The sequence below is a fragment of the Pleurodeles waltl genome, chromosome 11, assembly GCF_031143425.1.
Source record: "Pleurodeles waltl isolate 20211129_DDA chromosome 11, aPleWal1.hap1.20221129, whole genome shotgun sequence".
NCBI lineage: Eukaryota > Metazoa > Chordata > Amphibia > Caudata > Salamandridae > Pleurodeles > Pleurodeles waltl.
Window position 1 is genome coordinate 326,752,013 of NC_090450.1, and position 13,044 is coordinate 326,765,056.

The 13,044-nt window shown below is 43.1% G+C and overlaps 1 protein-coding gene across 4 annotated transcripts in view; it reads left to right on the forward strand.

Annotated features, from left to right (window-relative positions):
- PIGX (phosphatidylinositol glycan anchor biosynthesis class X) overlaps positions 1–13,044 on the forward strand; it is a 223,039-nt gene that overhangs the window by 174,680 nt on the left and 35,315 nt on the right. For all 4 annotated transcript variants that reach the window (XM_069213605.1, XM_069213603.1, XM_069213601.1 and 1 more), the window contains one exon: positions 12,798–13,011. In XM_069213605.1, the coding sequence (XP_069069706.1) occupies positions 12,798–13,011 (214 nt within the window). The remainder of the gene's footprint in view (positions 1–12,797; positions 13,012–13,044) is intronic.

Consider the following 13,044-nt stretch of genomic DNA (forward strand, 5'->3'; position numbering starts at 1 on the left):
TGATGAGGATACCCCTGGAAGAGAACTAGGATTTACAGGTAAGTAACTTATCCTTACTGACCTACGAATAAACATTAAAACACATTAAGGACACCATCCATACCTTCCTCAGCACCAACAGCATGCCAGACAACACTGTCCCCCTACTTTGGGACACTCTAAAAGCAGTTCTAAGAGGAGCTTTCATAGCTATCGCTGCTAGACATAATAAGGACAGAAAAGACAAGACAGCTGACCTGGAAGCCCACATGAAGATGCTCGAGGTAGCCCACTCACACTCCAGGTCCCACAAAGTGAAGAGAGAGCTTATGCTGGTTAGGAAGCAACTCAAAGCCCTCAACACAGGAATATGCTCTACTTTGTACTAAACAGAAATACTACGCTGGAGGTGATAAGGCGGGCGTCTACTCGCCCATCAGCTGAGTGCCTAAAGCCACAAACAGAGAGTAACTGAAATTCGGGGACCACAAGGACGATGTGCGACTTAAGGTGATCAGATTGCACATGCGTTTGAACACTTTTATACAACACTGTATTTGGCGGAATACCTCGGTTGTGAGGATGCTGCTGCTTACCTCGCTCAAGCACCTACTGAGGGTGTACCACCTGAAGATGCCCTTCAGCTTGACAATGATTTTCGGGAGAATGAAGTACTTGCTGCCATCACAAGGCTTCAGTTGGGCAAGGAGCCTGGACAGGACGGCTTTGCCTCCAAGTTTGAAAAAACATTTACTATGCAGCTGGCGCCTTTCTAAAACTCCTTCAGTGATGCATGCATACTTACTGATATAATGAGGGAGGCCAACGTTACTGTGATTCCCCAGCCCAGTAGCAATCCTACTCACTGCTCATCATATAGGCACTTTTCCTTACTTAATGTAGACACCAAGATCTTTACCAGCATCATCACAACCTACCTAGGCTCCTACATGCAGGGGTTGGATGACCCTGACACACCCAAGTTTATTCCCAAAAGAAGCTGCAGTCATAATGCCTTCTACATCTCATTGATAAATCACACCACTCTCTGGTACCAGTGTAATTAATATTGATCTCTAGGAGGCTGGCCTGGTTTTTAGTGGGTACCTAAGGTACTTGCACCTTATACCAGGCCCAGTTATCCCTTATTAGTGAAATGTAGTCAGTGTCTAGAAGCCAGGCTGCCTAGAGGTAGATGTAGGCACAGCAGCCAAGGCTGAACTAGGAGACATGCAAAGCTTTGCAGTACCACTGTAGTCACACAGTACTTACATGCATGAAAGACAATACTCAATGTTACCAAAAATAAAGGTACTTTACTTTAGCGACACAATGCCAAATATATCTTAGAGGCTATACTCCCTTAGGAGGTAAGTATTATATGCAAACTATACACTAGTAACCAAAATCAGTTAAGTATAATAGTGCAAATAATGAAAAACACCACAGGTTACAATAGGCCTAGGAGGAACACAACCACATACTAAAATAGTGGAATACGAATGTTGGTTTCTCACCTAGGCAAGAGCAGTGTGTAGAGGGGCACTGGGAGTGTAAGAAAACACCAAAGGTAAGTAAAGTACCCCACCCCAGAGCCCAGGAAAGCAGAAGTAAAGTACAGCAAGTTTCCGCAGAACACACTAGGAGTCGTGATAAAGAATAATGCAAAAAAACAGGCAAGACTGCAGGACACCAACAATGGATTCCTGGACCTGAAGAACTACGGAGAGAGGCGATCAAGTCCAAGACGGCTGAAGAGTCCAGGGAGAACAGGCGCCTCTGCTAACCCAGATGAAAGTGCAAAAGTGAGACCTCCGGTTGGAAGAAAAAGTCAGAGATGCACCAAAGAAGACAGCTGCGGGTTCTCGCTTGGTGCAGGAGATGTCCCATGTCGAGTAGATGAATGCAGGCTGTTTTTTGTCGTTGAATTCCACCAACAAGCCTTGGCTCATGCAAGAGACGTGTTTGGCAGGAAAAGGCCCTGCCCGGGCCCAGGAGGGACCTGGGGGTCTCAACTCAGACTGAGGAAGCAGATGGGGCTCTCAGCACTTTGGAGCCCCCTCAGAAAACCAGGCAGCACCCGCAGGAGTCCTAGAACTCGGGGACAAAGGAATTACAAATGGCGGTTGTCGCAGCACTACACAAAGGGATCCCACGCTGCTGGAGAACAAGTCAGGGAGCTGAGCGTCACAAGATAGAGTGCTGGGGATCTGGGCTATGCTGTGCACGAAGGAGTCCTTGGAGAAGTGCACAGAAGCCCTAGGAGCTGCAAAACACGCAGTGCACAGGGGTACTGTCTGGCTCAGGGAGGCAAGCTCTTACCTCCAACAAATTTGGACAGTAGGACCTTCGGACAGTCAGGGTCACTTCGGTCTACCACCTGTGTTCCAGGATTCATGCTCGTCGTCGGGAGAGGGGACCCAGAGTACCGGTCGACGCTGCAGAGAGGTGCCTGCTGAAGCAGGGAAGTGACACTGTCACTCCACAGGAGATTCCTTCGGTCCTTCTGATGCAGGATGAAGACAGGCAGACCTCGGAGCGTGCACAACCTGGAAACTGTTGCAGTTGCTGACAGGAGTTGAAGTTACAGAGTTGCAGTAGCCTTCTTGGATACTTAGTTGCAGTTGTGGAGTTCATGGAGCAGTTCTGCGGTTGATCCGACAGTAGAAGGTGAAGCAGAGGTTGCAGAGGATTCCTCCTAGAGTCCTGCAAAAGCGAATCTGAGGAAACACACAGAAGAGAGACCCTAAATAGCCCTTAGAGGGGGGATTGGTCACCTAACCAGGTAAGCACCTACCAGGAGGGGTCTCTGATGTCACCTGCTTGCACTGGCCACTCAGATGCTCCCAGAGTTCCCTGACCATCCTGAAAACAAGATGGCAGAACCCAGGGACACTCTGGAGGAGCTCTGGGCACCACCCCTGGGGTCGTGATGGACAGGGGAGTGGTCACTCCCCTTCCTTTTGTTCAGTTTTGCGCCAGAGCAGGGACTGGGTGGGGGTCCCTGAACCGGTGTCGACTGGATTATGCATGGAGGGCACCATTTGTGCCCTTCAAAGCATTCCCAGAGGCTCTGGGTGGTTACCCCTCCCATGCGTGTAACATCTATTTCCAAAGGGAGAGGGTGGAACACCCCTCTCCTAAAGGAGATGCATTATTCTGCCTTCCTGGGATTGAGCTGCTCAAGCCCCAGGATGGCAGAAGCCTGTCTGTGAGGTGGCAGCACCTGGGGCAGCAGTGGAAACCTCAGAAGGCTGGTAAGGCAGTACTTGGGGGGCATGGTGGAGCCCCCAGAGTGCATGGGATTGTTCAATCAATACTGGAATCAGTATTTGGTTACAATTCCCAGTTGTTAGAAACATCACATGGCCATATTCGGGATTACCATTGTGAAGCTACATATATGTATTGATCTATATGTAGTGCACCCTTATAATGGCATCCTCACACTCACGAAGTCTGGGAAAATGGGCCTGGACGACATGGGGGCACCTCTGGTAGTGCAGGGGTGCCCTCACACACAGGTACTATGCACTGAGCCTTCAGATCTGAAGGTTAGATATATAGGTGACTTATAAGTGACCGGGTGCAGTAAAAATGGCTGTGAAATAGTGCTTACACTATTTCACTCACGCTGCAACGGCAGTCCTGAAGAAGTGTTTGTATGAGCTCCTTATGGGTGGAAAAAGAAATGCTGCAGCACATAAGGATCTCCTGGAACCCCGATGCCCTGGGTTCCTTGGTACCATATACTAGGGACTTATAAGGGGGTCATGTATGCCAATTTGGAATGAAATATGGAGTCACTAGACTATAGTGACAAACGTAGGAACAGAGAGAGCATGAGCACTGGAGTTCTGATTAGCAGAACTCCAGTGACAATTTAGAAAACAGTGCAAGTGCACTGGCAAGCAGGCCACAAACCATAAGCACTGGGGTCCTGTCTAGCAGGATCCCAGTGACACAGTCAAAGCACACTGACAATCAGGCAGAATTTGAGGGTAACATGCCTAGAAAGATGGTACTTTCCTACACAATCAAGGCCGAATAGGCTTTCAACCAGGTGCACAGGCCCTTCCTCCAGCTAGTGATGGCTAAGGCAGGGCTACGGCCCGTTTTCGGAGCTTGATATGGTGCATCTATGTCAGACCCACAGCTACAGTGCAGGTTATTGGACTCAGATCACTATCCTTTAACATAGCGCAGGGTACTCAACAGGGATGTCCCTTATCCCCACTCCTACTTGCTCTCTATATGGAGCCCCTAGCTGAGAGGATCCGTAGGAACCTTCTAATCACTGGAATGATTACTTTGACCCTAGAACTGCCTACAGGTGAAAGAATGCTGATGGCTTCTTTAGATCACCTCCATAAGAAGGTGGACAGCCGAGAAAGCAAGGTGACATCGGACCTGGAGGCCATATCAATAAGGATGGGAAGCTGAACATGCAGTAAGCCTTTGCCCAACCTGCGGAGTGGTGTCTTTTGTAGTCACTCAGAAAGAGACTAGTGAGTCACAAACTCATTTTCACCTTTTGCCTCCATAGTTAATGTGGATGACGAATTTAATGCCTGGAAAACCCTTGTTGTCTGCATTAGATGGCAAAAAGTACCCAACAAGACTGATTTGAAGGGAGTTATTGAATCTTGTTTGCGTTCATCGATGGAGTTCCCACCCTACTCCAATGGCATAGTGGTGAGATTTGCCTTGAGACTGCCCTGAGGAACATGGAGCAAATACATGCAGGGGGCATAATACTTTTGAAATTGCTGGGGGAAGATCAGCATGATCAGCTTTTGAAGTGATCAACAAAGAACGACCAGGTCATGCATTGTGAGCAACATTTGTTGTTTTTCCTGATTAAAAAAGAGACATGCAAAAACTTGGGAAAGGCTTATTTGTGATAGGTACCCTTGCCAATGATTTCTTGCACGTTTGCGAGTAACCGCGAGTGAGAAAGTAGTCAATGTTTTTTCAAATAGAAGAAACCACAACATATACTGTAGTACCTGGAAACAGAATGCTTGACTTGTCCAGTATGGGATTGTGACTGCTGATTTCTATTTGTGGCATTCCATTTTCATTCTGCATGTAACTGTTGAATGGCAGTTCTGGGGAGAAGAGGTTTCTGACTGTGTTGTGCCTTCCTGCAATAACTACTAGCTCAGTCGAGAAATTATTTTATCATGGTGTTTATAGTTTCTGAAGTCCTATGCCACCTGTTTTCCCCTGTGGTATGTTCTAACTTTATTGTGGCATGCTTTTAATTTCTGACTAGTTTTGGTTTATTGATGTTATTCAATTGAGTGGCGATTTTCTTATGTCAAAATCTAATAAAGATACTTGTTAAAAATTGCAAGGACTTCTCACTCAGTTGGTGAAACTTGTCCTGTTGTGCCTAAACTCAATATGTGGATATGATTCTGATAATTTAGCCATGGGTAAAGATATCTGGTACGCCAACCCGCTGCTCCTTCCCTAGGACTTGGGTAGGGCCCAAGTAATTAACAGTACCTGAGACTAATTCAAGTTTTCTACCGATCACCTTTTTATGTTCCAAATATGGGTCCTGCTCTAACTGTGCTATAAGAATCAAGCTAAATTTCACTGATGAGGCCAAAATAGGCTGACACTGGTCTGGGGTTGCTTGAGTTTCCACCTCAAGAGGACTTGCCTTTGCAATTGGGGCTGAACTGTTCCTATTGGAGAAGAACTAAGACTGATTTGCAGGTTGTTGGGTTCTGTCTGTAGTGGCATAGCAGGCAAACAAATAATGGACAGATGAGTGGTCCAAGTAATTACCAGTAGCTGAGAGTAATTCAATTAATTAAAGCATTCCACCAGCGCTTTTTGTTTCCCCCTACTGGGTTCTTCATCTCATTACTTTCAACAGGGCATCTCTAATCATGAATGATAAACTATCCTACACTCGAAGCCAACGATGATGAAGTTGGTTGTGTGTCTCCTGAAGTCTTAGATATTTTGCGCTTACAAACTCATTCTGTCATCCTTTTGAGAGTGTTTGGATAACTTGTCTTGTCATAATTTCTAAAAAAAAAAAAAAAAAAGCAAAAATTATGTGGATGATGTCATTTTTAGACTGTTTTACTACAGATTTTTGTTCTCACCCCAAACCAGTGGAGGCCTTAACTAGACTGTACACTACATGCCACATTCAGCACCACTTCTGTACATTATGGACTTTTTGCCAAGAAAAGATAACCAGATAGCATGATGCACAGTGAAGTTCCACTGCCTACATGTTCTAAACCACCCGCTGAATATGGTATAGGGAAAGAGGAGCAAAATATTCCATTAGCAGTTATTTCACGCTAATAGCACCCTATTCATCAGACTAATTAAACTGAATGAGCTCAGTTTCCATGAAGTAAATTAAACAAAAATTGGCAAGGCCAATAGGTCCGATGTTAGTGGCCAGGCACTTGCCTTTGCCAATGCCTTTTTTGTTGTTGTAATGTGATGCGCATCGTTATTAGAACTAAACAAGAGGATTGCCGAGATAGGTAGATAGTAAGGAGAGAGATTTGCAAAGATGGATAGATGTGCAGAGATGCTCTCAAATACCGATAGGAAGAGAGTGCTGCAAAGATAGGGTTGCAAAGAACAACAGATGGATTTGTAAAGATAGAGTAGTTTGCAAAAATGGACAAAGTGATCTGCATAGATATATAAAGAGGGTTGCATAGATAGATAGGCAGAAAGAGCAGGCTGCATAGATGGAGTATGTGTGAGAGATAGATTGAATTATAGATTGATTTGCAAAGATAGCTAGCCAGAGAGGGTTGTACTTCAATGCATGCATAGGAAAAAGATGCCACCAGAAACAGAACTGCTTCAAATGGACATAATCTGGTATGCTGTGAAATCACAGTAGTCAAATAAATAAGAGCGTCTCCAAAAGACGTTTACAACAGAGCAGACGGGAACTAATAAAGCTAAAATGTGTCCTATACTACATCAAAAATAATACGAAGAGCTGGTAGAAAGCACCTTGTTATCACATCAGAATCTAAACACACAAGGAAAGGGTAACACTAAAATAATAATTAAGCAGTAGCAAACATTGGCACTGAAGGGAGCTGTGTTGTGCCTGGATATGCATTTTGTGCAATGGCAGGACACTCACTTACAGTGAAGTGACCCATTTCCTTCTGCTACCTGATGTAGTGGGCGTTAGAAATGTCAACGACAAAACAACTGAACAATGGATGAGGAGAGTTGGCTGAAAGCCCTATAAGTAAGTATATTATAGAAATAATTTTAGTAAAGTCAAAAGGTCGTTATTAACACCAAACCTAAAAAATAAGAGTAATTTTCAACATAGCAATTGCATTGACACTGCAGGCTCAGAGAAACATCAACAACAATATACAGTGTGCCCCAAGAAGTAAAACCAAATCTGCTTAAGGAAGCCACAAGGTGCTTGGCTTACATGTATGACCCATTTGCAAGGGCACTGTAAAGCCAACACTCCTTCCTCCCCCTCCATAGTGACTTTAACTTTGATTCTATAAACTGATTGTGTAGTTAAAGTAGTAAACCAGCCTTCTCTTGTTGCATTTTGCTTCTATACTTGTTTTTCTTTAGCATACAAAGGTTCAAAATCAACATATTCTTTACTTTAAGATCAATGGGCCATGGGTCTTCCAAGAGTTAATAGTGGATTTTCTGGATGCATGCAGGACCTTGTGGACAGTTCCCTCTGCATTGTCTGGATACTGAAAAGTGAGCATCCTCTTTGAAAAAGCCAGCAGTGGGACAAAAGGGATTTGATGATCCAGAGTGCCTTCTAATTTTTCGCTTATTGCTGAGATCCAGAAGCTCTGGTTCTCTGCATAAGAGTGTAGCACGTGGGTGCTAAAACCATTAGCACTGCAGCCTCTCCAAAACAAGCATTTGCAATACAATAGGTGTTGCATTTTCTTGAGTTCTTGAGCTATTGGCATTGTAAATTAACAACTGGACATTTCTTGCCACATATATTGGTCAACCCTACCTTATAATTTCGTCTTTTCCTGACAAAAAATTCCAGTGGCACTGCATATAACTAAAGCACATCAATTTACCTTTTTCCTCTATCTGCAGCAAAAAATGAAAATGTTGCTATTTAGCATCCTAATTTAAATCTGCCATGCTAATTCCAATAGAATACCACTCTCACCATCCCACCATCAGAGTTGCTGGCAGGCTAGCACAATTCCCCAAAAGAAGATTCATGACAGTCGTAGAAGAAAAATAAACTAGAAGGGTCACCCAAACAAATCAAGTGTTCAAACAGTCATAGTGTAATAAGGATGTTAAATTGGCCTGAATTATGGTCATAATTGTAATAAGGAGAGATTATTAAAACGTATACAGTTTTCAGACAAAGCTTTATCAGAAATAAGCTTTTGACATTAGACTGTAAAGCTCAAAACACCATAACAAAAATATAATTTGTCAGAGACATGCCTAAAGGGCATAACCCATGATAAACAGGTGAAAGTACTGCAGTGTAACCATACATTTAGCCCCTAGAAGACCTAGTGCATTACAGATTTTCAAGGCTAGCAGGTCTAATGCAATGATATTACAAACAAGGCCCCTAAAACATAACTTCTCTCAGTTGTAAAACAAATATTCTAGCCATGGGACAGCTTAAAAAGATAATGAATAGTGGTAAAGGTTATTATTTTGGAGTCCCTACTAACAGTGTGGGGACCGCGAGATGATGTAAACAGAAAGAGCATGTCATGCTGAACGTTTTGGAGGTGGTTTCATTGTTGTAGGACCCCCACAGGCTGGGTTATGAGCAAATATGTTTTGTCAAAGTAATGTCCTGCAAAGCATTATGGGGCAAGTTTCCTTGTGCCACGCATATGTTAGTATGTTGATGTGACTGTAATGCTTACAGCAGTCCATAGAGGACACCACAATGAAAATAACATTTGTAAGAAACATAGGGCCTGATTACAACTTTGGAGGATGGTGTTAATCCGTCCCAAATGTGACGAATATACCACCTACCGTATTACGAGTTCCATAGGATATAATGGACTCGTAATACGGTAGGTGGTATATCCGTCACATTTGGGACGGATTAACACCGTCCTCCAAAGTTGTAATCAGGACCATAGTCATGTAAGGAATAACCACATAAAAAGACAATGACATTAAATAATGCAGTTTACACATATATTTAGCCCTCACAGGACCTAGTGCATGACACATTTTTAGAAGTATCAAGCCTTTAGCAATAATATTGCAAACAAGGCTCTCAAACACACAAACTACTCTCAGCTATAAAGCAAAAGTTCTAGCCATGAGAGCACTTAAAAAGACACTGAATTATGAGAGGGGTTACTATTTTGGGGTCCCCACTAACTTAATGTGGGGACCCAAAAATTTTTAGAAAGCAAGAGTACATTGTGTGGAACCATTTGGTTGTGGTTCTATTGTCCTAGGACCACCCTGGGCTGAGTTATGAGCAAAAATGTTTTTTAAAAGTAATGCCCTGCAAAGCATTACGTGTTGAGCTTTTACCCAGTGAATATTGTAGTATTGGCTCTCCCGCTGTGCTGGGAGAGCCGCTTTCACTTTGAGGATTTCTGTTTTTACCATAAAGTTTTTACCAATTTCAAGTGTTTTTAAGAGGAGATCCTCAAGAAATGAATGAAAAGGTAACTGCAAACAATTTGAACAATGTGAGCGCTTCAATATCGCCATTCGAGTTCGCGCTGATGTGCCTGTTTGTGCTGTGAGCGCCATGCAGCACGAAGGGGAGGGACAGAAGAAGAAAAATAGTTTGCCCACGCTGAAATATATCAGCAATCGTGCAATAATCCATGTAACAGGAGCAGTCTGCAAGGTGTGACAAAAACAGCCTAAAGGTGGGACAAACGTAAAGCATTAACCAATGACATCAAGGGATTTTTAAAAGGTAAGGGCATGAGGTGGGCATAGTTAAAAGCCCACAATACTTACAACAGGTCAAAGTGCTTGCACACTCAACCTAAAAAGTGGGAACCAAAGGAACCCATTCAACATAACGCAGAGTGGAACTAATATAGCTGTTGAAGGATGGAGTGTATGTGTTGTATTCTATTTTTCCGTTTTTCAGATTATATGAAACATTCATGTCATCGAAAGAAGCAATGTATCAAACTTTTTTTGTTCTCTCCAAGATTCGTAGGCCACGCGTTTGTCAGAGCTAAATTACAGCGCTAATTATCTGGTGTAGCAATACAATTATTAGGCTTGACTCGGAGGCGAACTTTGAGGTAGTCGAACAGAAATGCCTATCATTTTTTTATGTCACTTAGTAATGCTATTTTCAGCATGTGTGCATCTTTAATTGTGCATACTTCTTAGTCATGTTAAAGATCATATAAGAGCAAGTTTAACGTCGTTAGACCTGTTAGAATGCCAAAATTTGCATTTTAACATGAGACCCACAACAGGATGGGTTCTAACAGTGGCTAGGGTTGCCGCAAGCAGGAGAAACAGTATATTCTCCTGCATCATGCTTCCAGAGGTTTTGATTTGCTTCATACCTTTTTTCAGACAGATGGTGTCAATGCAGGATCCTAAGCTAGAGAAGAAAATGCTACCTATAACCGTATTTTTCTTGGTCTAACGTCCAATATAGTTTCACTTGCCACCACATCCTCCTTTGAATGAGGTGTTGCCTGGTGCTTATAACTAAAGAAACTTAAGGAATTGAGGGCCAGATGTATGAAAGCTTTTTGCATTTGCAAACGGTGCGAATGCCCGTTTGCGAATGCAAGAAGCCATTTCAGAATGTATGAAAGACATTCTGAATGCAATTTTAAGGAATCGCTAAAATAGCGATTCCTTAAAATTGCGACCCTGTTTAGAGAGTCGCAAATTGCGACTCTCTAAATAAGAAATCGCAAATAAGGATTCCTTATTTGCGATTTCTAAGCACATGTAAGAAGCAATTCCTAAATGTGATTTGGGCATTTAGGAATCGCTATTTAGCACCAGGCTGAACCTGTTGGTAACCATGTGCAAATTTTTAAAATGCATTTAAAATGCATTTTTAAAATTTACATGTAAAGCACACATGTTCTTTTGGCATGTGTGCACCTTACATGTTGCAAAAAATTATTTTGGGGTGCAGCAGAGGGGGCCTTAGACCCCCAGCACCCTGAGGTTTTGCATTTCCAAAATTGCGATTTCTGGTTAAGAAATCTCAATTTTGGAAATGCAAACAATTAGCAGATATGGGCCTACAGGCGTATAGGTGCGAATGGGGCCGGTATCGCAATTTGCGATTCGGTAATAGCATTTGCGATTTTTAAGAAATCGCTATTACCGATTCGCAAATGTGATACATTGCATTTTGCGAATCAGAAGTAGCGAGCCCGACTCGCAAATGGCCTCCTTGATATATCTGGCCCTATGTAAAGTGTGGTGAAAAGTTAGATCGCCCCTAAATTAACAACTGTGATGTTATGTCACACTCTTTGCTCCTCTGCCTCACTTACAGGTCGGGGAACCACCCGTTTCCTGACAGAAGTTCCTCAGCTGGCTTCACTATCTTAAACATTTTGTCTGCTGTCAGTCCACCCAGGGTGGGCTTTAGGGCTGGGCGCTGACCTGAAGAGGGGGGCGCTGACCTCAGGGGACGGTGCTGTGTTTAGCAGTAATGTACGATTTAAAAACACCTGTGGCAGAGTTCAGTGTGAGTCCAGCTTTCCGACAGCAATAGTCAAGATAACTCTTAGGATTAATGTTCCTGCTAGAGTGAGACATCTGGAGTTGTGTCTAGTGGCGGTTTTTACTCGCCATAAAGCAGCGCAGATGGTTAATAAGCCTACTGCAAAGAACAGATCTTTATTCTATGTAGATAGCTGAGTGGATTAGTAAAACCAGCGCTTTAAAACAAATGAAATGGATTTCAGAGAGGAGCTTTGAAGAGATGAGGGAAACTTTTTCCCAGTGGCAGTGAGGTAATCAGAGGAGGAGGCCATGGAGTGGTTTGGCGCCAAAAAGGATTGTTGCACCGGACGCCACCAGTGCTAAAGCTGGCTCTGAGTCCACTCACAAAAGGCCTTCCAGCGCCTCAGGATCAGGAGGCCTATCATAAGACTAGCCATATTTTTCGTGAAACACAGCACAGCGCTCACAGATAAAGAAAACAAACAGGAACTACAAAATGGGATAAAAGCTATTTTGTTTTTCAGAAATAAGCGCCCATTGTGTGTACTGTTTTCTGCTAAAAAGGCAATGGCAAGCAGGCCACAATAGTATGCCAGTATTTGGATTGTCACCTAAAGAGCTCCTGTTGAATCAACCGAAACATTTTTGGTGAAAATGCTCCCATGCATCTGAAAACACTCAATATATGCGGAATGGAGATCAAACTCAAAATGTTGAGGCCACACTCAAAATATGCCCTTTATTGACATAAAATAGCTCAAATTTAACAGCATGCGCCTGAATGTAAAAGCCCTGTAAAAACAATAAAAAAATAAATTGTTGCAGGATTTCTTAGTAGTGCCGGAGGGATTTACAAAGCCATGATAATCTGAACCACAGTGGAGAATCATTGACACAGGTGAGAAACATTTTTTATATCTTTTGTGTCACAAATAACTGATATCCCTCCATCTTTTCTGATACGTACGTATATAGTAAGCTCACAGCTCATAAACTCAATAGGGGATAGACTGAAAGAAACAATTTCATTCTTATGTAGAAGGAATCAGCTTCCATTCTACCTCTCGATCCTACAATAATAATGCATATGTGACTTTTAATTGCACCTTTTCTATTTTAATCTTCCACTTCAGGCCATTATAACTGACATGGTAGATGTGGAAGCTCCAGAATATTTATCTACCGAGCACGCTGCTTACATTTTCGCCAAGCCGGACCTACTTACTTGTGCTAAATGCTTTAGAGCGGACATCCCAGTGCATTTCCGGTACCACCAGCCATCTCTGGAAGATGGAGAAGCCTCAGTCACTCTTCAGGGCCCCCAACTGCTTATTCGTTGCAGCCCAGGTAAATTATGCTTATAAAACGTATTTTAAGACT